Source organism: Venturia canescens, chromosome 8 (assembly GCF_019457755.1).
Source record: "Venturia canescens isolate UGA chromosome 8, ASM1945775v1, whole genome shotgun sequence".
Lineage (NCBI taxonomy): Eukaryota > Metazoa > Arthropoda > Insecta > Hymenoptera > Ichneumonidae > Venturia > Venturia canescens.
Genome location: NC_057428.1, coordinates 12,649,404 through 12,673,227, shown reverse-complemented (window position 1 = coordinate 12,673,227; position 23,824 = coordinate 12,649,404). Strand labels below are relative to the sequence as shown.

Here is a 23,824-nt window from a genome sequence, read left to right as displayed (position 1 = left end):
ACCCGAATCCTCGATCGGATATATGTTTTATTGGAAAGTACAAAGGAAATGAATCTGCTCCAAGGTTTTTCTGGCGTCGAGTCCAGTATCACTGGGAAAGCTCATATTTCATAACCGCGCAGCTCGAGAAGGAGATTAAGCGTAAAAATGCAAACGCTCATAATAAATTGTCCAATTTCAGTGTTTAAACTGCTGGTAGGACAATGAATATTCGTAAAAATAGTGATGATAAATATGAGAAGGCGAAAGGTCGAGGCGAATGAATTTTGCCGAGTCTCGCGCAGAGGCTAGCGCCTTAAAAAATGGCGAGACGCGCGAGCGAGTCGATGCGGCTGCTTTTCACAAGCATTTGCATACATTAGAACCGCCCAGATACACACAAATTTGTGCATATGGATGAGAGAAGAGTGTACATGAGAAGCGAGCGATAAAAGGCGCGGGATGAGATGGATACCGCGAGGGAGGAAGAGAGAGGCTGCGAGAGATTCGAGCTGATATTATCGGTAATGGCGCAATTAAGATAATAGCGGGTAATTCTGGGCGGAAAATTCAAGGGAGAAACGAGAGAGTGTGCACTGCGAACTGAGACTGCTAATGAAGGAAACAGTTAGTTTCAAACGGCCTCCAATAATTATGCTGTCGCGCAGCGGGGCTTTGCGGGAGGGGAAGAGGCAGAAGCCGAAGGGATGAAGTTGCACATAACCGTGCCGATATTACGGGCCCCTCTCCCCGACACAATGCGCGAAATTGTTCGCACTTCCCTTGACATTACTGTATGCATGCGACGCTCCGTAGTTCCTGGTGCTTCTCTTTTTCATTCCGCGCTTTCGCCATCGACCAAGAGTGTTCAAGGAGCTGCATACGATTCCCCGCGATTCGCGGCTTTCCCATTGGAAGATCTGGTGCGCGTTGGCTACCGACGAGTCTTTTATTTTACCTGAAAAACGTTCGCTCCAACGCTTTCGTAAATACTTGCAATATATCTCGGGGTCGTGCTGGGTGTCTTTCAAAGTCTGTTGAAACACGTTCAAACGATTTCCGGGTACTTCGCCCAGGAGTGTGCAACATTGCAAAGCGCGCCTCGAACCGAATTTTCGCAACGAATACTGATTTGAATAGAGCGAAAGCTCGATCGGTTTGAAACCGTCCAATCGTTCATTCGATTCCGGCCTTGCGAATTCGACACGAGAAATGGGTGCAGCATTTAAATTGTAATGGCGATATTATTCGCTTTTCGGAATGCCATTCATCTCGTAATGATTGGCGAGCCCGCCAGCAGGATTGCCAAGCTTTCCGCCTCGGCCGCGGTAATGGCAAAACTGTTAGAAACAAACTTGTAACGAGGTAGAAAGAGAGAGAAAGAGAACGAGCGAGAAACGAGCCTTTAGCGAATAATCAAAATGCTGAACGCTCCTGTCGAAACTGGAGAACGACGAGCAAGAGGAACTCGAAACCCGAGCGACAGACAGCCAAAGTTGGAGGAGGGAATGACGAGCATACGTGTAACCCACGTACACACACTCCTCCTCGTGTATCAATGTAAATACTCGCTAAAAGGAAGAGAGAGAGAGAGAGAGAGAGAGAGAGGCGTGGATACGCACACCAGAATCCACCGTAACCATGGATCTGGCATGACGGTTATTCGGCAGCTTGGAAGCTCCATTAACAGGTACGAGAGACGCGAACCGATCCAGCCAGCCACAGGCGTTCCCACCGACATCAATGTGTTAATATTGGTAGAGCTAATTTGATAGTTTAATCAATTTCCGTAAGTTCCTACGGCAGTTTAATAATCATGTCATCATTTTCAACGAGTACCACAATGGGGTTAATCTCGCTCGACGAGCTAATATTCCCTGGAATTAACAGAGTTTCAAATGCAGCCAGTCAACGTGTCACCATTTACTCCTTTGTCCACATCATCCACCCGCACGTTTTACTTTATACCTCAATAATGTACCTGCCTTTTACGTATATTTATTTATTCCCATATGCTTTACGTGTTTTATGTGTAATACGAAGCGTTTGCGTAGCTTTGGATTATTTTTTAATAAATTTAGGTCCGGCTGCTCTCAGCGCGGGTCTCGGCGATCCATTTTGACGGTGCGCCAATCTTATTGCGTGATTGAAAATGAGGGGGAACTTTTGTTGAGAATAACACGGTCCTCGTACCCGATAATGAGGTTCAACGGGATACTTTATTTTCGTTTTTTTATGCGGAATAGAATGGTACGAGCTTGAGTCGATTCCGGCGAATATTTGACGACGGAGAGCCTACGAATGAGGGGAAAAAAGATTTTTTTATATGGGAAGGAACGACTTCGAGAGAGCTTCGAAACATGGGAATGATTTTTGAGGTTTTTGGAGGAGTCCGGGGCACAGGAAGTGAGATAAAAATAGAAATTTATATCTCAACTTTTTGACATTTTCCACGAATGGGGATGTTTCCGTTATATGCTCAAACTACTCATTTTTTTATTCGGTTCTCTTATATTTTTGCTCTGAAGGAATAAACAAAGGAATTTTCCAATGACGAGCAGTGGGAATTTATTGAAAAATGTCTTTCTAGAATTCCATACTTTTTCGAAAGTTCCGTAATTTCATCATAATTTTTTGCAAGTTTGAGGAAAAATTTTAAAAAATTCTTGAGACACGAAATAGAAGACTTGAAAAATAGGTAAAATTTTCATTTCCACTAAAGCTTTGATGCATCGTACTCTGCTTCTTTAGAAAAACAGTCGAAAAGAAGTGAAAATTCCTACAAAATTTCTCCTCTTTTTCAAAATTCCTTCTCTTTCTTCACCCTTGAAATTTGTCAAGTGTTCATTTCGTTCCTGACATAAAAATGATACCAAACGACAAAAGTGTATAATAATAATAATTGCCTCAATTTTTTTTAAGTACCCCGCCTTTGCTAGGCCGCCCCCCACCACCAAGCGCTCCACTTGCTGAAACTGAGAGCCTCGTTTGTGCCAATGAGACGAACAGTGTCCACTAAAATAGGCGATAATGGCCGAAATAGTCGCTCCAAACGAATGCGAATTAAGGAAGTTATCGCGAATCTAATGGAAATCGAAAATTCCAACTTTTAAGACTTGACATTTTGAAATATGCTAGAAATATCGAGTTATCGAGAAATCAATGAACAAAAATCACATTTTTTAAGGGTTATACACAGGCCCTTATGACAGGTACCTACGTGATGATTTGAATTTAATGTAATAGGGCCCTCCCAACTTTGAAGAGCCAAAAACGAAAATAAGAAAGTAGAATGTTTTTAGAGACCAATGATGTCCCAAAAAAGCCTTGTTAACGTTGAAAATAACTTGGGAATGGAAAAAGAAAAAACACTTTTTGAAGTTAACGAGTAATAACGGCATAAACAGCGCAAGTTTCGACAATCCCATGAGCCAATCGGTTTAAGGAAGTTGAGGCATTAGAATGAAAATGATGTCACCGCTTTTAAGGAGGGTGGCTACCGACGATACAATATTGCCATGCTAAACCATGTTAAATACATTAAAAATTTAAAAATGATAAGAATTTAATAAAATTTGGTGAACATATTCTTTAGGGCCAAATTTGACAGTACAATTTTTTAAGATTTCTCTTCTGTACAGTTATCGAGTAATTGATCACTAAAGTTCAAGTGTATAAGCATAGCGTTTCCGGGCATAAGAAATCTGCTTTAATCCGTAATTACTCGATAACTAAGCATAAGAAAATTTTGAAAAAAATTGTGTCTTCGCACTTGATGTTGAAGAACATTATCACCAAATTTCATCAATTTCTTATCAATTTGACGAACGTAGCCACCCTCCTTAAACCGATTGCATCTTATAAAGTGAAGTGTAAAAAAAAATCAGTTAAATTTTCAGACAGTTTAGGAGCGTCGTTGCTGAAAAAAATCAATAACAATTTCGGCCAAATAACATGTAATCTTATGGAAGTCAAGACACATTCAGTGATATCTCCGTTAAAAATGATGCTAAAAATATGAAATTTTTTGGGCAACATGAGCAAGGCTTGCCGAATAATGTCAATTTTTTTCAGATTTATTAGGAGATTTGCTGAGATTATATTAACCCTACACCTCATGTGCCTTTTTTCATACCCTCAACCTCATGACCGGGGTTTGAACGCACCCCACTCTTTTTCTGCTTATAAATCCGGTCCTACGATGCTAAACTGACTTTATCCTACACCATTTTCTTCGTTTTTTTATAACGAAAAGAATGATGTACGATAAAACTAATTTCAATTGAATTTATATATTTAAAAATCCGTCGATAATCAGTCGATAATGTCGCTTGTTAGGACGGGAGCGTAGTTTGAAGTTCGCGTGGGGTGTGCTCACACCCCAGTCATGCGTTCTAGGGTTAATAATAATCTGCTTTCCGTGCAGTTTTTTGAGGCTGGGATCGTCACTGTTCGTGACTGAGCTTTCACCAGTTTTTCGTCTTTTTTTCCCCAACTTTTCTTTAAAGTGTATGCAACATTATCAAACTGTAAACTGGCCTAACTTTTGAAAGGTACAGGTCATCACTTTTGGGTTAAAAAAATGACTGTACAGCCTCAACTCCCTTAAAACATAGATATATGCATACGCATGTAAACAGAAGATGGCTGTTGTCACACTCTGCTTGACGATTTTACTACGAAAGTATTTAAACCGCTACCATAATATTAAAAATCGATCGATATTAAAAAATAAGTTTGACAAAATTTGAATAATTGGGAGAATAAATTTAAATAGTTTTTTTGATCATCAAGAGAGCAAAAACGTTCAGTTGCCTTCTTGAATCACAACAAGTATCGAAAGATCTTCCTCATTAAAAGTCACGAGTATCCGTTCCCGGAGCGCATATTCGTCACGCGTCCAAGTATCGCCGCGTCCTAGCCGAGTCCGGGGGGACGAGAGCGAGAAAAGAGCGCGACCGTATACGGGAAAAGGTCCACATAAAAGGAGACAAAGAGAAATAGAATCGTGGAAAGAATTTAGGAGAGTCATTATACGAGAGTATAAATGTGTGCGACTCGGTATAGCAGAGAGCGGAAGTGCCACGGTGCTGGCTGTTGCCGCGGTAGAGGTTCGAAGGATTGGCCAAAAAAGGGCTGCGGATTGGGAAAAGGGGGGGGGTGAAGAGCTGTGTGTGCCGAGAGGCAGCGCTTCGAGCCTCGCGTTCGCCACCGTGAATTAGAGATTTCGAGCGACCGTGTTCGCAGTTTTCGTTCGGGAGGCTGCCGCTGGCTTCTATCTCACTCACGAAAGCCCTCTCTACTCACCCTGTATGCAGATCCCCGGACGAGGCAGGCATATTAGGTTGAGGTACGCAGTTAGGCAATAACCGCTGTCAATAGAACCCTGCGCCTCGGCCTCCCTCTCTCTCGCTCTCTCTCCTCCTCCTCCTCCTCCCTTTCTCTTCCTCCTATACATCGAGACACCGGGACGATCTCTGTCTCGCTCTCGCTTGGGCTCTTGGAGTGGTAACCACTCGAAAATGCTACTCGCCAAATTAGGTAGGTTATATGGGCTTCGTTTCATTTGCGAGCAAACTTTAATAAACGCTAAAATTGCGTAAAAGAGCAAGGATTTCAGACGGACCGGGGGAGTCGGGGACGCGCCCGGGGAACACGGCCAAAGCCAATGGGAGAGGGAGCAAAATCCCAAGTGGTGCCAGAGTCCCGGCCGGTTAAAAACTAAAATAGAAGGGGCGCGCGATTCCCAGCGATCCGCATCGTATACATCGTACCTTCCGATTATATTGCCACTACAAGTCGCCAATTTCATTGAACTTTTCCTTTTATTCTACTGTTTCTACTGTTATGTACGGCTTTTTCTTCCCCTCTACCTCTATCACGGGGTTTTTTATTTTTTTACTTTTTTTCACTCGTTTCTCCTGATTCAATGTGTACCGGATTCTCTCCGAACGAATTTGAGCCTCTAGTTTTCACTCGCCGTATTAATCGTGACTTCTCCTTGTTCTTGCGTCAACCGTACACGCGATAAATTTATTTCGGCTTAACTCTTTTCTGGGCACCGAACTGTCACGGGCTTTTCTCAACAAAAAAATCACTGATTTAGAGTCACGAAATTTTTCTGGATTTTTGACATTTTTTTCTGGTTCTTTCTTCGATAACGGTTTTTTAATGTTTTTTTCACAAGTTCCGCAGTGAAAGTTGAAACGATTTTTTGGAACAAAATTTCTGGGTCGGCGATCATTGATCATTTTGTAATAAAAGTATTCAGAAAATAATCAAATTTTTCTCCAGTTTAAACGATCGTGAATACTCGAACTTTTAGAATAATTTAGTTTGCATTTTTCCGCGAGAAAGATTATATTTTTTGCAGGCAAAAATGAATACGTACTGGATAAATTTGCAGTCGTACGCACATGAAAAGTTATTGAATTTTTTCATTAGTTATGTCCAAGATTTCGCAAAAAAAATCGATCGTTATATTTCGTGGATATTCAAGAATACATACGTATTTCAGGCTTGTGAATCTTACCGTTGAAAATCGGCTGAAATATTTGAAAATATCCGATGAGAAATCATTCGGATTACACGACAAATGGATGAGTTACGTTCGTTTGGCTACGCTGCATTCAATGTATGTTCACATGTGACATCAGTTCGAGCTTTATTTGGTCATATTTTGTCGTTCGTTTGCTTCGCCACGTTTTTTCGTCAGCTTTTACAAAACGACCATTTTTATCTCGGTAAACTTTTTTGTCGTTCATTTTTTTTACATTTTTCTACACTGCAATATTACTTTGGACAGTAAACTCACTTTATAACCTATAAAATTTTTAAAGAAAACTGACAGGGTGACATCAACACTCAACAGCAGCGACAGTTGTTGCACCACGCTAGTCGAAATGAAATCTTCAAACGTTTTTTTATAATAAAATTGTATAAAAACGTTGGTTCTCTCTAACGATTATTATATATTTCTAAAATAATAAAATTTACAATTTTAAAGTTAGTTTCGTTTTTTGAAATTTTCGAAAAATATAGTTGGTGCAGTTGATTTTTCAAAATTGAGCTATTTTTATCGCACGTTTGAACAAACGAGAGCGATATAAGATTGTAATTTTGATGAATTCGCGTTACAAAATGCGATTGTCGAAGGGGGTAAAATAATCATAATTTGTGGCATAGACGAGGATTATTGGTAAACGAAGTACATTGTCAATGGGAAAATTTCGAAATGTGCAAATGACTCTCCGTAGTACGAATAATTTATGAATAATTAAGATAATTTTGATGAAATTATGTAAATTTTTACGTTTGATTTTCCTGCTTTGCGTTCAGCGCATCACGATTACCCTGTGAAATAGAATAATTCAACTTTGTCGGTAATGAAGAAAACGTAATTAAAAAAGGGCCCTACTTTATTGTCTGAGACGAATGAGATTTTTACACGTGAGTAGTTCTCAAAATAGACGCATTCGAGTCGTGCACTACGGTACGTACACAAAAAATAATTTCTCTCACAAGTATGGAAACGGATTTGACATCGAACACAAACGTCTCAAATACGATAATTTTTGTTAATTTTTTAGAATAAAAAGATTTAGCTGAAAAAGCTTTAGCTGCTTCTCAACTCTAGGTTCGTTTGTTTGATTCAACGATGAGTCTTGTGGCGTACGGAAGTAGTGACGAAAGTAGTGACGACGAGGTTAATCCTGAAGCGAAAGGTTCACAAAAGAATGTTGAAGATGAACTACAAAACAAATCTTCAAACGTAACTGTAGACTTTAGCAAAAGTTTCAACACTCTTATGAACTTGCCGGCACCGAAGAATCCACAAATTCCATCAGAAAACCATTCGAATGGTAACGCCGAAGTTACCAGTGGTACATTAGGTTTTGGTGCTTTACCGAAACCTAAAAATTTTCAAAATGAATACCAAAACGTTCCTGAAGATGATGACATCCCTCTGTTCAAGCCCAAACAAACCGTCGTTGAAGTACCAATGAAAAAAGACAGAACTCCTGCAAGGATTTCTATTCCTTCATTGTCAGAGGTAACAGAAAATTCTTTTGCTTACTCCCTCGCACATTGAATTAAAATTTCGTTGGAAACCAGTCAAATCATATTCATTCACCCCTTTTTAAATTTAATTGCTTAATTTATGAAAGAAATGCATTCTGACAAAAAAATTCATGATAATCGTCAAAAGTCAAAACCATATTACAAAATAAGCTTTATTCTTTGAATCCACTCCAACGAAAGAACAGCGTGTAAATTTCATTTTTCTTTGGGTTCACAGTTCAAAGACGTCGACGAGGATCTAGAGAACAGTAAACATCGACCTATAGCCTCAAAAGTATGTAAAAAGAATGACAAACCAATGAAAAAACAAAAACAACATTTCTATCTTTGTTTTAACTCATTTTGTTTTTATAGAAGGGTACTGGACTGTTTTCAATTCTTCCTCCACCAAAGAGTGAAGTAACAATAAAGAAGAACAATCTTATTCCACACGTGCTCACAAAAGCTGGAATCAATGCAGGGCCCAAAACAACAGTATCAAAAGTTCCTGTCTCAAAACCAGAAAAGCCCAGGGAGATCAAAATAGCTGAAAAACAAGTTCCTAGGCTATTGACAACGATGGATTACGACTCGAATTCCGAGGACGAGGAAGAAACTCATCAAGACTTCTTTTCACTCTCAAAACCGGTTAATTCACCAGAGATTCCAGTTCTGCCAAAAACGACCATTTTGATGAGCACTGTAAAAAACAATCTGAAAAATCCATCGACAGTCAATAACCACGAAACAGGGTTTCAAAGCACAGTCGAAAATTTGGACACAAGTAAATCTGTTACTACGCCGGAGAGCGATCAAGGACAAAATTCTACTCTGATTAGTACTGTCATGAATTTACCACGAGAGGAAATTTTACTAAAAAACAAAGCAGAAGTTGGCCCCAAATTACCAGTTCCAGAGCAGGAATTCAACGTCGATGCGGAGGGCAACGTTGCCTTTGACGAGAAGGCGATTGAATATCTTTGTGGCAAGCGCGGAGTGAAAAGAAAGAACAAGATGATAGAGGAGGCTAACATCATTGAGATCAACGGTGAAGACATAAAACCAGATGAAAGAGAATGGTTGGTTAAAGCAATGACAGAGGAACCTGTTCAGAGGCCTGTGTCGATGCAGGGAGCTGGACCCAGCAGTCAATCCAAGAAAAAACATCAAATCACTTACCTCGCGCATCAAGCCAAAGCCATGGAAGTCGAGCTCAAAAATACATGGTCCCAGAACCGTATGGCCAGAAAACAAACACAATCCAAATATGGATTTTAATTGGATCTTTCCTTAAGGCCCAAAAAGCATTGGATTTTTGCTTATTACTAAATTCTTCATATACAAAACTGTTGTAAATATTATTTGTTTTTTTGCAGAAAAAATATTTTCTTTATTATGAACGAAATATTTCGTTTTGTACTCCCAGGATTAATTTTTTTTGACAAGAACTCGTACTGAAACTCATCATGCCAACTGCATAGGAGAATAATGCAATTATATGAACGATGTGAAGAAATTTCCTGCCGATGTGTAGAAGAAAATTTTTTTATCATTTTGTCGTTTGCCACTGCACAGTAGCCCACAAATGTACAAAAATACATTTATTTCTTCAATTAAGATTGTACATAGTGAAAAATATATATTTTATGGAAACCCTAAGCAAAGACTACGAATTCATTTTTTCGAAAATTGTATGTTCAAGGTCTTTTAAATACAACTCTTTCTCCTCAAGTTTCATTCTCGCCTCCAACAAATTAGGAGGTAAATCACCATATTTTTCTAAAGTTTTATCTAGAGCTTTGGATTCTTCTAAAAGCTCTAGATAGGTCTCATATTTTTCCAAAAGTTTTTGTGGATACAAATCTGCAGGAACCTGCTGGTCCAAACTTTCCTGGAGTTTTTCAGCCGTCTGTCTGAAGTCATTCAATTTAGTGGCCAGAAAAATACGATTTGCATACTCTTCCTCGTTGTTGGCCCATTCGGTTTCTACAAATTTTTGCAAAGATTCTGTGCTCTCTCGGACCACAGCTTGTTTCTCCAGAACAACTCTGTGTCGTTCGCACAAATTGTCATAGCGGCTTTTGAGTTTTCTTTCCTCACACGCTCTTTTAGCAGTTTCCCTTTTTTTCTCTTCCATTTTCAGCTGCAACAAATTTTCATCCACTTCTGACAAACCCTCTGCTCGTAAAATCAGAGCAACTTTGTTCCATGCCTCCTGAATATTTTTTGACAAGGAATTGGGCATGATATCGAGAGTGCCTAATAATTCTGTAATTTCTTTGCTATAAACATCTTGCTCAGCTATCGTCTCGTTTAACGCTTTTTCAATCAGTGACAATTTCGCTGTGTTGTCATCCGGAATGACTGATCTGTCCCTTTTTTGATCGGACGATTGAGCAGAATACGTTGACGAACTGTCGATTGACCGGATCTCCGAACTTGCTATCGATGTAGCGTCGAACTTGGAACGTGAAATGTCATTTTTTTTGTTTACTTGTTGTTGAAAATGCGATGGTAATAAAAAGATTTGACGAAAATTGGATTTTAAACCAAAAATTTTTCGTAATTAATATTAATTGTGGAATCTTGGTTTTTGTTTCGTATGGGAAAAACAAAGCAATTAACAAGTTGTTTCTACGGTATTTTTATCTTTCTCCTCGGTGACTAGAAAAACAATGATTGTTTTACATTGGAAAGATGACTGATTTCGTAATAAAGTCAAAATAATACTTACATCTTGGGAAAAATCCATTCTTTTGGACTGAATTCTCCGAAAATTCAAATACAAAAAAAAATGTCAAATAATAACGGATAGAATGAAGCGAAAAGGGAATGAAGTATTGAGATGAAGGGATTGCGCGCGCACAATGCGCGCTCTTTTTTCTGTAGACTCTACCAGAAACTAGGTAGAGAATAAGAGGTTGGTTTCTTAGGTTGAACTTTTATTTCCCGTATTAAACGCTACGAGAAAGCGCCCTTACTACGAACTTCTCAAAATTATCACCCGCCTTCGAATGGATGGATGATTTCTCCCTACTCTTCTGACTCTGGTTTGTTTGTGGATACTGCGTTCTACGCGGTTCTCGTCCCTAGGTGCCTAAGGTGCTAATTTCTACTGCCATCTTCACACTCAAGTTTTGTTTTGAGAGCTTCGCGTCATCGTCGTTCGAAATCTTTTTTTTTTTCGTTGTCCAGTCGAATTTCAATTACGTGATAAACGAAGTCACGAGAGCGTTAGGAAATAGTTCTCATGTAGAGAAAAAAAGGGCCACTAGTTTAAAATACTTTCTATGATAATTAATCGATTTGAAATTTGTTCGATACGTTATGTCGATGTCAATAACGAATTTTTAAATTCATCCCAAGTTGATCTCTGTTCAGAGACTCGACTCCACACCGGCAATACACATTTTCGCGTATATTAAATTCGGCTGTATTCTTCTCGCACCTGGTCGCAAAGAGGGGGACAACATTCGAGCAGCTGCATTTCAGTTGAGAATTTGAAAGACGTGTTATAACGTGCAAACATGAGCGACCAACAAACAATTGATCTTGCTCAACCTGCAGAGGTAATTCAGATCTTATATTTATTTAATATTTAATTTTATTCAACACCTGTCATGATTCCGTTCCAAATTCTATTTACAATTCTCCAGAGACTCCATTTTACCGGTATGAAACAATTTCATGCAAACTTTCTGGTTATGTTTGTCATCATGATAATACAGTTCGACGTTACTGCGTTCCAAATCCCATTTTCCGATTTTTTTCCATGGTGCAAGCATTTTAAAAACGTATACATTCGTTTGTCATTTATTTTAGTTATCTCATAATGACGTTGAGAAACTCGAAGAAGCTAAGCTGAGAGCTAAATTCCCCAATACTGGTGGAAGACCGATTAGTGGACATTCTGCTTTTTTGCAAAAGAGGCTAGCCAAAGGGGTGAGTAATATAATTACAATTCTACTCACTTCCTTGTGATGAAGTATTTCCAATTGAAATTTTTGATAATCTTATGAGATTCTACAAAAGTTCAACTCGTCATCTATAACTTTGGATATTTGATCATTTACTCTGACAAAAAAATGCAAAATTTTTCCAACCATTTTATTACCAATAAATACTCAAATTATTTAATATCATATAATTTTATAGCAAAAATACTTTGATTCTGGTGATTATCAAATGGCCAAACAAAAGTCGGCAGCAAAACCAAAACCAACGGGAGTATTGCCAACAGGAGATGCGATACCAACTCCAGAGTCGGTGCCGCAGCGCAAAACGTCGATAATCCAACAGAAATTCAACACATCAAGTAGTTCGTAAGCGTAGTAGAGTGTTCTATGGCGTGCGATGTTCGGTGCAGAAGAAAAGGTTCGATGGATTATCTTTTTTCAAACCAGTTGAGCGAGTGTACTAGTGTTTGAGAAAAAAGGAGAGTCAAAAGTGACGTCAAGTTGTAGGAGTTTTTTTTAGATATTAAGTCTTTCATGCATAATGGGGGAGAAAAAAAAATATTACAATTCGGATTTGCCATTGATGAAATTCAACGAAAAATGGAAAGAAAAAAACAACCTCAATCTTTTGAATCTTTCATTCGCGGATGAGGGAAAATAATTTTTGTTACATACTGATGACGTAATATTGAGTACCATAAAAAAAATCGCATCGTCTTGAGCTTCGATTGTAGGCATTATTTCGTTCTTCGTTCAACTCTGTCAAAGTGTTCCGAAGAGCCATACCTTTTAGTGACCTTCGAGATCATTTGCTAATCGGTGCAAAGCACATGCTTATAACGACCTTGTCGTGATAATTGATTGAAACGAAGAACGGTGGAACAAACTCTAATATAAATAGATATAAAACAGTGAAGTATATTTTAATTCTATTGAAAAATGTGGTTCACACAGTGTCCAGATAATCTTATTTTTTATGTCAACCGTGAGAACTAACAAACCAATGAACTTTCAATTTCTATTATTTCCTCAAAGATGTAGAATAAATAATTTGGAAAAAACTGAACTCGAGAATCTTTTTCACTGTAGTTTTACAAACGGTGTGAACCAACAATGTTTATCCGTCTTGGACGTCGAGAATGCATGTGTACTCGAGAGTCTTCAATCGAATTTGAATAACCTTCAATTATTATTAATATACATAAATATATTTACGAACTCATCCAACTAATATATTTTTTAGTTCTAATTCAAAAACTCTAAATTAAAGATTACAAAAAAATAGAGCCTTTTTCTCTGTTTCATCATTCTCACCGATAGCCTTGCTAATGGAAATTCGATCTTATTTTTGTATTCGTTTTTGAATAATGAAAGACGGAGATAATGTAATTAGAAAATAAAGAGTACAATTATTGAACAAAAGTTACTTCAAGTTTATTGACTTTTGGTTGCTTTTTTATAAATTTTTTTTTCTACTCATTCTTTGGAAAGCATAAATTGCAGTTTTTGTTTATGGAGTCTTACGAAAATGTTGTTTATTCGTATATTTCTAGTACACAATAATTGGCATTCATTTCTACAGATAAATCAAAACAATTAATTCTTCCTTGGTACAGAATTCCAAAAAATGAACATTCAACAGAATCCCTCCCGAGATTGAAATCATCAGTTGTATATTACAAATGAAATAGTGAAAAGAAACTTGATCCGATTTGAATTATTCGTACATCTCGTCAATGAGATCCGCGTATTTGTTGACGATTATATTCCTCCGTACTTTTAACGTTGGTCCCAACTCGCCAGTTGGAAGCGAAAAATCGTGAGGCAATATCCGAAACTTTTGGACCTTTTGAGCATTGCTCGTTGCACGTGCATTCGTCCTATTTAAAGCTTCTTGAATTTCTGCATGAACCTGAAAAAAAAAAAGTAAAAAACATTTTTTTCCCCGAGGTTCCTCAAATGTGGTCATTTTTCTATCACATTCATGAAAATAATAATTTTATTCATAGGTTTAATCATTTGAACTAAAAATATGAGTTTTGCTTTTCGAAACGAGCCACTTTATGAATATCGTCGAAGATTTTCGGCTCTCAACTTGAACGTCAATTTGATGCAAAATTCTACTCACTGCCGGATCCCGGTTGTCTAAGATTTGCTTAACAGTCGTAGCACCAGATCCGATCGACGTGGCCCACGATCGTGTCGGTTCTGTTAAAGTGTCGAGGGGAGCTCCAGTATCCGGATCCATATCCGTCTGCAAGAAAAATTTTAAAAGCAAATTTTCGGAACTCCATCGAAAAACAAAACATTGTTCAAAAGATTTTCTTACTTTCAGCGTGACTAGAATTGTCAGGAATTTTCTCTTATCGCCGATCAACATCGCATTGCTCAACGTTGGTAATTCGCCCAGTAAAGTTTGTTCGATCGGTACCGGAGGAACGTTTTCACCTCCGGCTGTTATAATGAGCTCCTTTATGCGGCCTTTGGGTAAATATACACAATAAGCAATTGGAGACAAATATTTTTCCGTCAATTATTGTTGTTTCCGATTTTTTTTTAATTCACTATTTTTCTGAATTTACCAAATTTCTAATCAAATGTTTATGATTAACCTGTTATATGTAGGTAACCGCGATCATCGAGTCTTCCGAGATCTCCACTGTGCAGCCATCCAGCATCGTCCTTCGATTCCTTGGTTTTCTCGTGCTCGTTCAAATAGCCCATGAAAATGTGCCGTCCCGACATGCAGACTTCTCCCTCACCTGTGTCATCGGGATTATCCAGTTTCGTCGTAAAACCAGGCAAACTTGTTCCCACGCTGCCAAGTCTGTTGAAAAACGAACGACCATAAAAGGATGGGAGAAGAAAAAACAATCCTGGAAACGACCTCAATCATTTCGGTCAAAAAAGTCTCGCAGTCTCTGGAAGATTTTTCTGTTTCATAGAGATTTGATGGGTAAAGCTCTGTCGAATGAATCTTCTCGTGCACCATTTTTTTCTCCGTTATGCAAAAACAAAGAGAATCGTGCGTAGCTGAACGTCACTATTACAAAAGGGGAATGTTTTAGGCTGATGAGAAGGTTGAAGACGTTTTTCAGCCCCGTTAGGGATTGAATTTTCCAAAATGTAAGGGGGGGAGGTCAAGAGTCAATCCAATTTATCGAACAATTGATTATCAACCTGTAATTATCGTTAGTGTTGATCGAATGACCTCCGGTGCTTTCGGACATTCCATAAACCTCCATGAGTGGTATATCGAGGCTCATGAAATATTTTTGAATGTCCACACTGAGAGGAGCAGCCCCCGTGATGCATAATTTGCATCTGTCGAATCCAAGATTTGCTTTGACTTTGTTGAAAACGATAGCTTTTGCTAAGACGTATCCCCAACTTTTGTAATCGATTCCATTCATTTTGTTCATATGGTACTGCAGTCCTTGGGCCTTTGCCCACGTCGCTATCCATGTTTTTATTGCTCCGTTACTGCGTGCCACAGCCATCATTTTTTCGTAAATTTTTTCCCACACTCTTGGCACTCCTAAAAATGCTGTTGGTCGTGCCACTAGCAGGGTTTCGACTAAGGAGCCTTTCAATGCATTTTTATCTGCGAAATACACTGTCGCAGCCACCGCCATCGGCACCATTATATCAACGATCTGTAAACGAACGTTTTTTCCTTTTAAACTTTTTGTACCGAAAATTGTCCTTCGAATTTGTTCTTAATCGTTTAAATATTCGTTCCAATTTAAAATACTATACTTGAAAAAAAAATTGAAATTTTCTCGAACAAGTTTCACAATAATTTGACACCATTGAAAAATCTTTTTGAGATTCACACGTAAACGTTTAATTACACTGACCTGCGCTGCGATGTGCGACAATGGAAGATAACTAACGACTACTTCTTGCCCCTTGTGCAAACCAATCTTTTGACAAATTGCTCTGGCGTCGTGCACCAAATTGTCGTGACTGAGCATAACAGCTTTCGGGTTTCCGGTTGTCCCCGACTGTGAATTATCCTTTCTTCAGCTGCATATTTTCAAAAAATAATAATCAAGTTGAGGATATTTTTCTTACCGTATAAACTAGAGTACAACATTCATTGGCACCGATAGTTTTGAGAACAGCATTGAGTTGGGTGTCCGATTCGGCTTTGCCAATCTGTAGAATCTCTTCCCACTGCGAACGAAATTGGTTTTAGTAATAACGATATTTGAAAATAAAAATTGGTACTTTCGGTTGCTAAAAATAGATGCTGAAAAGTCTGTAACTCCGAAGGGAATTGGGTCGAAACTTTTTTCATAAATATTTTGACAGAGTTTCAAAACAGGTGAATCGATTGTTATTTTGGTGGGAAAATAACGCAGAAATTTCCATCTCAATTTTCCTGAATCGAAAAATTCGAATTAAACTTACACTGTAAACGTTTTTTTCCTTCGATTTCCCATCGATTTTCACGATGGCTTTTAAGTGAGTCAATTTATTTCTGATGCTCAAAATCTTATCTAATTGCTTATTGTCTTCGACAACGAGGATATTGGCTCTGCTATTTTCTGCGCAAAACTCACACGCCTCGGGCGAATTAGTCGTATAAATTCCAGTCGCAAATCCCCTGAAAATTGACAATTTTCGTAGCCATGATTGCGGTTCGTTTATTCGATTCAATATTTAAAAAAAAAAACATTTCAAATACAATGAAGGAAAATAAAAATCGACACGAATCATTGCGAAAAAAGAACTGAGAGAGAAATTCCTTCGTTTTTTACTTTACCCAGCATATATAGCAGCAATATCCGCGAAGAACCATTGCGGGCAGTTGAAACCAATAATACCAACGCTGTGATAACGCTCGAGGCCCAACTTCAAAAAAGCTTTCGCGACTATTCTCACCTCAGCTTCGTACTCCCTGGAAGTAATCACGGTTGTTTCGTTACTGGGATTCGGTACTATCGTACTCGTCGAAACGATGAAGTATATAAAAAACTAAAAATAAAACGTTCATCTAAGAATTTGACGATGATTTATCGAAAATAAATTTTTTTTTTAATTCCAATTGAAGAATTAATCGAAAAATATTTGAGCAACTTGAGCTGTTCTTTTCGACAAAATCGAAGCTCCCTACGTACTATCGGTTCGTTATTGTGTACTTAAGACTTTTTTCCAATAGCACTAGCCTCGTTTATATCGATTCGCTCAGAGCTCATTTTCTCATTAATTATTTAATCTTCCAATACGCTTATTTCGCAGTTATTCCATACGCATCCCTCTAGTTTGAGGCCAGAGCAACGTTCTTGCAACTGGACAAGCATTGGAATTGAAAAAATTTGGAAAATATCGTAAATTACGAAAATTACCGAAAATTCAATCGTCATCGAAGTAGAAAAAATCGAGATTGAGAAAATCAAACTAAAAATGACTTCCAAGTGAAAATTTTCGTGGCAAGGAACTGAAAAAAACTTTAACCTGATACTCGTTATGGGAAAATACAATCGTTTAGGTTCAACAGACCGGTAATGGGGCCACACGGTCACGCTGTACGAGTTTTATCACATTTTTATAAAAACGATGACGACTGGAAATACATAATCGACGAGATTACTTTTTTTTGTCAATTGTAATAATTATTATTCTAAGCAAACCGTTCAACTGGTGGCTCCGAACTCAATCTCTGCGGATTTCTAGTGCGAGTGAAAGACTGCGGAACGTACACTTTTGAATCCCCCGACTCGTACAAAGTCGCTTATCGGAGTGTCAGAAACCAACAGAATTCTTCGTTGGATCAAAAAATCGTAGGGAACATATAAAATTTGAAGACTCAAAAAAACTTTTATCGATTCAACGCCGCTTCCACTCGAGTTCAAAATCTTTGGTTGAGCTAATAAATTTAGTACGAAATCAGGCTGTTGAATTTTGACGAGTAAGAAAATCTCTCGTCACGTTTTATCAATGCTCGAAGTACGACACGATTCGGCATGAGATTGCTTATATATAAGTTTATGAGTAAGTCATTATAGTACAAACTTCCAAGTCCAAGTCTTGCTATTTCCGTCAACTCCTGGAGTCGATACCAGTGCAACTTGATCACCGTAACTTTTCACAGTCTTCATAAGAACGCCGGGGACTGACATGACCTCGTGCGCGCGATCGTTGTCGTCGAATTTTATACGAACCCTTCCGGAGGGTTCACACGTTGTGTCAACATCAGAAGGCAACACCTGATCCGGACCTTTGTGTTTGGATGTAAATATTTCATTATTTCTACGAGGTCGAAAAATTTCAGAGGATTTTGTCATTTCACTCGATTTTTCAAACGACAAAAATTTTATTAAATTATTAGAATTTGGCCTGTCAAAAATTGAGAAATTTTTACTCCCTTCCTGCCTCAAAAACTCTCAGACGTCAGACTGTGCACTCGGTAAACTTACCGTCCAAACCATCTTTGCTCGTTCCTGCATATTCTGGCGAAACGCCGAAATCTGCCATCTGGAAAACAAAGATTTTTCAAACTCGTTCGAAAATCTAAAACTTTATTTTGATTCGTCGTCTCAAGCTAATAATCGAAGTATGAGCCCGCAAGCTCAACGCAATGAGACTTCCTTACGCTTCTACTAGAACTGAAAAGTCGAAATAAGAATTTTGAAAATTTTGTTGTTCTCCGCAAATTTTCATTCTCGAGTTTCCTTAAACTTTTTTTACTTTTATCATTGACCAATGATTTTATAACGCTCGTGAAACACTAAAGTTCGAAAGCCACGAGCACCTCGTCTAAATTATTCCCTGAATTACCTATAATGCGAGCATCAACGTATTTCACTTACAACAAGCGACGTAAAAACCATTTCTCGAATAAGTACTTCAATCATGACTTTTCTCAACAGATCAAGACTCTTTTACGAAAAACTCGGATTAACATTTTCAATTACATCATTATTGGAAGGAATGGAGCTCTAAAATCACCAGATTCGGAAAAAAATGAAATCCGATAACCTCGAGTGCCGTCACACGTTCGATCTCGGGTTAGATTAACGAATAAGTGAAAAAAACGTTTTCCTAGTTTGCTGCTCATTAAAATTAAAACTAATGGAGCTATGCAAAGCAGGCGAGCAAGCAGTTAAGGTATTACTGGATGTCTAGCCCAACCGATAAATTGTACCTAATCGGAATTTCCGTACTTCGTGATGCAATAAAAATTTGAAAAAATTCAGCAACATTTGGAAAGTTATGAACTACAATTATCAACAATAATATTTCTCAAAAGTTATTAATAAATTGTTTAAATAAATAATTTTTTAACAATTTTACAGTAAACCCTTGTTTTTTTTACGAATCGAATGTGCGCATTTTTCTGAATGCTCATGATTTTTTTCAGAATTTTCGTGGATTTTTGAAATTCCCTTTTTTAAATTTTTTAAGTGGCTCTATTTCTACATTTTTGATCCAGTAACCTTGAGACTTTTCAAAACTGATGGTAAATATGTCTTCTAAAACATATCCAAAATTCAAATTTAAAAAAATTTTCTCAAAATTTTTTCAAGAAATTTCAATAATCCACGAAAATTCTGATAAAATTCATGAGCATTCGGAAAAATACACACATTTGATTCGTAAAAAAAAACAGTAGGTCACCGCAAAATTATTGAATAATTAAATGTTTAAACAATTTGTTATTAACTTTTGGCCAATATTATTATTGATAATTGTTGTTCATAGCTTTCCAAATGTTGTTGAATTTCTTCAGATTTTTATTGCATCACGAAGTACGGAAATTCCAATCAGATATAATTTTTAGTCGAGCTATCCATCCAGTTATATCTTAAATATTTGCGCTCAAGTTTCCAGCATTCAAACGAAAAATGAAGAACGTCTTTAAGGCTTAATACTTCCCAAATCTGTTTGATGAATTGATAGATAAACTATCTCCTGGCTGAAAAATATGGCGCTCGAAACTTCTGATTGCAATGAAGGGTTTTGCACACAGGAAGTATCCATCGATATCTACTATTGTGCAAACAACCGTCGTTGTAACTTCAAAAATGGCGACGATCAAAATTTTTGAAAAAAACCCGAATTTTTCCGGGTTTTTAGCTTATTTATTTCTCGTCTCAGCGCTCATTATCTCCGGATTGACATTCTCTACATTTCTTCTTTTGGATTCATTTGCATAGTTCCATGAGGTTCCATAAACAAAAAAAATGCGAAATTCGAGTAGAAAACTGTGCAATTAGTAGTACGATGGCACTCGCGGTTATCGGGTTATACTTTTTTCCAAAACGAAAATGTTCTGTTATCTTCTAGAACGGAAAATAGCGCGGAGAGTTACAGGGTAAACCGAGGCAAAGCGGGATAACTAAAAAATTGCGGTTTTGTTTTGTTTCTTTAATTTTTGCAGTTTTTTATATTTTTTCAGCGAAAGAAAAAAAATTCTTTCAAATGGAAAATAATAATACTTTCAAAAAAGAAGGAGTGAAGAAATTCAAAAAAAATAAAAATTCAAAAATTTTGAAGAAACTCCGAATTTTTCTTTTAACGACTGCTTCTTCAAATAAAAAGTCGTCAAAGTGCATTGAATCAAAATCGCTCAGATAAAAAAATTACTCTCAGTTTTAAGCGGCCCTTCGTTGTGCTCCAAATTTTAATTTCTTTTTTTCTAAAATTGCCAAAAATTACAGTCCATTTATCGGTGTTCGGGAGTAACAAATAGACGAAGCTTCTCAAACTTCTGAAAAGTACGATATTTCCTTCGTTATCCAGTTTTGCCCCGGTCTCCCCTATATAATGTCAAGTTCATGAAAACATCCAGTCGCTTACTTCGATAACTATCATTTTTGATGTCCCTTCATACGTTTCCTTCAATCGATTAACAATTCCTATTAAATGTAAATGAATTGATTCACACGATCCAGTTAGTTAATACAAATAATTCCACAAGTGATGAAATATTTGAGCTCAGAATTTTTGATTTTATATTCTGCTGTCAGAAAAATACGTCTTTCATCATAATCTATTTTTTCCATTAAACTGATCATTAAAAGCGCACTAGCGTACACCGAACAAAACGAAAACGGTACTTAAATACACAGTTTCAACGTTCGCAGCAGACTGAAGCTATAGGCACTTGAGAATTCGTTTACAAGTCTGCTGGGCATACATTTTTTCTGTAACAACATTGACCCGACGTTCGTGATTGGAGAGTCACGAGGAATATGCGTAAATGACGACAAATCTGATTTACAGCCGACAAGGAAAAACACTTCCGGTTTGGAGAGAAAAAATTTCATGAAATTTATAATGAATCTTAGTAAATAAAGTGCAACGTCCAAGAACATGAATCTTGCACTCGAAGGCTCAAACATTCTTATCAGATTTTATGCCTTTTACCTCTGTAAAGGGGGAAAATATTTCTGAAAAATGTTTCGTACCTCGATGTAGAAAATTGCGAATGGAAACAAGTCTGAATCTCGAAAAGTTGTAACGTAACTGAAAAGAAGATAACTCGAAGCGGTAATTGATAGTAAACGATCGATCCTCAATTCCCAGTCTCAAATTCTATCTCGGAAGTTTGTTTTTATATTATTTGCAAGCACATTTATCAGCGATGACTCATCTCGTTTTTAATGCACACTTACAGAACAATTATCCTTTGGACTGTGAAACGAGTTGCAACAACGGCATGCTATTCGTCCTCGTCGCGTTCTATCACGCAACCAAGATATCTTGATATTATTTTTCAAACGTCAAACGTACCTTCGAAAGGCCCGAATTGACTGAACATTCCTAGAACCGTTTACGTTTCGCTAGAGTCAAATTTAACATCACCATTTTCACCAAGTTTTCAATTTGTTGGTGCGCTTGCATAGCAACGAAACTAGCGGCGTAGAAAAAAGTTTGGAAACGAATACTCAAAACACTAGAAAACGAGAGATCGTGACTAGCGATCGCCGATCATCACCGCGCGTCAATCTATCGACCCCGAGAAACTGCACACCCTAAAACGCTGAGTGGACATCACGCCATCGGACGATCGGCAACATTCAACATCAAGGAAGGGTAATACCGATACCGGGTGGGGGGAAACGTCGAATAATTAAAAGTCATGACAATTACGAAGTCGACAGTCTTCGAGAAAATCCCGAACAACTATTGATCTCGAGGCGAATGAGTCTCGATGAACTTCCCTCTGGCTTCAGGCTTATCGATTGAGGAAACATGTGAAGAGCGAAAGAAAACAGCTCGAACTGACGAATCATTTGAAAATGTTGATCCATTTTATTTTCCCCCAAGCTTCAAATCTATAAATTTTGTTAATTTTTCTCAGAACGGCTCAAAAAATTTGAGCCTTTTACGGCTTTTTTTATACATTTTTTAATCGTGCTGCCCAGTTTTTTGTTGAATTCTTTGACCAGCTCAGAGGCAACTACTGTAATGCATGCTAGTCAAACGAGTGCTAAATTTTTAAAACGCTTTTAGACCAATTTTAACGCACTGATTAAACGCATTGTTAGTAGATATGCATTAAAGAATATTTTATTAATGTGGAAAAAAAATATTAAAACCAATAGTTTTATATTTTTCAAAGAATCATCTGTATTTTTTGACCGATTTTGTTTTGCACCAAGTCTCATTTTGTTCCTCAACTAATCCTCTACCAATTCACCGGATAGATTAAAAAAAAAATTCATTCCTTCAGAAATTATTAATGAAAAATTTTTTTTGCTTAATGAACAATTAGATGCGACAGAGAAACGATTAAGTTGAAAAAAAACTACATGGTGGATTTGTAGAGAATCAGTTAAGAAACAAAGTGAGACATGGTGCAATAAAATCGATCAAAAAATGCAGATAATTATTTGAAAAATACCAGTGAAAATTTGTCATCGTGGAGATTTGCAATTATCAGTTGACTATCGTTTTTAATATTTTTACATATCCATAAGATATACTGCGGTAAAAATTCACTAACAACACATTTAATCGGTACGTTGAACTTGGTTTTTTTTTGAACTTTTGAAAATTTAACACTCATTTTACTAGCATGCAGTACAGTAGTTACCTTAACATATAAAATTGTAATCCTCACTTTTCGGTAGAGACGCAATTATACCAAGTCGAAAAGGCCGTATAAACCGTGCGATTCTGCTGGAGGACGAAAAGAAAAATGAGTATTTACGAAAATTGAAAGCGAAAAATCATTGGATGGGACCGTTTAAAATTGGAGCGTACGTTTGATCGAAAAGCAATAAAGATACTGCCGTTTCCCGAAGCCTCGAGTGGCTTGATACTTTTTAAAGTTCTCGCAATCTCTGTTCAGTGCCATAATTTCTGCAATTTCATTTAATTGTAGTTCGCGATACGAGGCTCTCTTGATTATGCATCGTTAAATAATAACTGCGTTGGAGGATTTATAAATACATCGTAGATCCCGTAACTTAAGTTGCTATGAAGCAATATGATAAGTATTTTTATTTCACGAGCGAAAAAAACACTAAAATATGTTGGATCTCATGAAGTATGAAAATTGGTAAGAAGGCAAAGAGTCAGCAAAGTCTAGTTTTCTATAAATTAAAAAAGATTTCTGCACTCATAATTTCCATTTTTTACTTTCAATCGTTGGACCCCCCAAAACTAAACGTTCAAAGTCCCCATTCAAATACAACGTCAACGAATGTTGAGAATTTTTCAAAATTCTGAAAAAGTTTTCAAAGGGAACGAAAACGCTTGCAGAATTGTGCAGTCTAATAAGAAATTTTCAAATCCGGAGCTGCATCGTTTCGAAATATTTGGCGTAGTCGTACTTGTGACTTTAAAAAATGGTAGAAAACCATTTTTAT

At 37.3% G+C, this 23,824-nt stretch overlaps 4 protein-coding genes across 8 annotated transcripts; 2 read left to right on the top strand and 2 right to left on the bottom strand.

The window, feature by feature from the left end:
- Positions 1-7,487: 7,487 nt before the first annotated feature.
- LOC122415401 (proline-rich protein PRCC) lies at positions 7,488-9,699 on the top strand. The gene is made up of 3 exons (XM_043427511.1): positions 7,488-8,032; positions 8,279-8,335; positions 8,416-9,699. The coding sequence occupies exons 1-3, from the start codon at positions 7,637-7,639 to the stop codon at positions 9,316-9,318; spliced, it is 1,356 nt and encodes a 451-aa protein (XP_043283446.1). The 5' UTR covers positions 7,488-7,636; the 3' UTR covers positions 9,319-9,699.
- Positions 9,627-11,003, bottom strand: LOC122415402 (uncharacterized). The gene is made up of 2 exons (XM_043427512.1): positions 10,775-11,003; positions 9,627-10,501 (listed from the first exon to the last, which is right to left on the bottom strand). Exons 1-2 carry the CDS (start codon positions 10,790-10,792, stop codon positions 9,707-9,709), a joined length of 813 nt encoding a protein of 270 aa, XP_043283447.1. The 5' UTR covers positions 10,793-11,003; the 3' UTR covers positions 9,627-9,706.
- A 143-nt stretch (positions 11,004-11,146) lies between these two features.
- endos (alpha-endosulfine) lies at positions 11,147-13,418 on the top strand. Its single transcript, XM_043427513.1, has 3 exons — positions 11,147-11,609; positions 11,863-11,982; positions 12,196-13,418. Exons 1-3 carry the CDS (start codon positions 11,568-11,570, stop codon positions 12,364-12,366), a joined length of 333 nt encoding a protein of 110 aa, XP_043283448.1. The 5' UTR covers positions 11,147-11,567; the 3' UTR covers positions 12,367-13,418.
- LOC122415400 (long-chain-fatty-acid--CoA ligase ACSBG2-like) lies at positions 13,409-23,767 on the bottom strand. 5 transcript variants are annotated; one of them, XM_043427510.1, is made up of 12 exons: positions 23,074-23,767; positions 18,422-18,479; positions 18,018-18,222; positions 16,768-16,902; positions 16,413-16,608; positions 16,074-16,175; positions 15,857-16,003; positions 15,177-15,652; positions 14,609-14,823; positions 14,326-14,477; positions 14,125-14,250; positions 13,409-13,908 (listed from the first exon to the last, which is right to left on the bottom strand). In XM_043427510.1, the coding sequence occupies exons 2-12, from the start codon at positions 18,477-18,479 to the stop codon at positions 13,714-13,716; spliced, it is 2,007 nt and encodes a 668-aa protein (XP_043283445.1). In that variant the 5' UTR covers positions 23,074-23,767; the 3' UTR covers positions 13,409-13,713. The 5 variants fall into 5 exon arrangements, with proteins under 5 accessions (XP_043283445.1, XP_043283439.1, XP_043283440.1 ...); XM_043427504.1 differs by lacking the exon at positions 23,074-23,767 and adding an exon at positions 21,623-21,968; XM_043427505.1 differs by lacking the exon at positions 23,074-23,767 and adding an exon at positions 21,741-21,968.
- Between the last annotated feature and the right edge of the window lie 57 nt (positions 23,768-23,824).

Excerpts from the sequence above, each read along its gene's own strand:
- LOC122415400 (XM_043427503.1), bottom strand. Across the intron at positions 15,653-15,856 it reads TGTCGCACATCGCAGCGCAG|ATCGTTGATATAATGGTGCC; the intron begins GTCAGTGTAATT and ends GTTCGTTTACAG. Across the intron at positions 13,909-14,124 it reads TAGACAACCGGGATCCGGCA|GTTCATGCAGAAATTCAAGA; the intron begins GTGAGTAGAATT and ends TTTTTTTTTCAG.
- endos (XM_043427513.1), top strand. The coding sequence starts at position 11,568 with ATGAGCGACCAACAAACAATTGATCTTGCTCAACCTGCAGAG. Across the intron at positions 11,610-11,862 it reads ATCTTGCTCAACCTGCAGAG|TTATCTCATAATGACGTTGA; the intron begins GTAATTCAGATC and ends CATTTATTTTAG. Across the intron at positions 11,983-12,195 it reads AAAAGAGGCTAGCCAAAGGG|CAAAAATACTTTGATTCTGG; the intron begins GTGAGTAATATA and ends ATAATTTTATAG.
- LOC122415401 (XM_043427511.1), top strand. The coding sequence starts at position 7,637 with ATGAGTCTTGTGGCGTACGGAAGTAGTGACGAAAGTAGTGACGACGAG. Across the intron at positions 8,033-8,278 it reads CTATTCCTTCATTGTCAGAG|TTCAAAGACGTCGACGAGGA; the intron begins GTAACAGAAAAT and ends TTGGGTTCACAG. Across the intron at positions 8,336-8,415 it reads ATCGACCTATAGCCTCAAAA|AAGGGTACTGGACTGTTTTC; the intron begins GTATGTAAAAAG and ends TTGTTTTTATAG.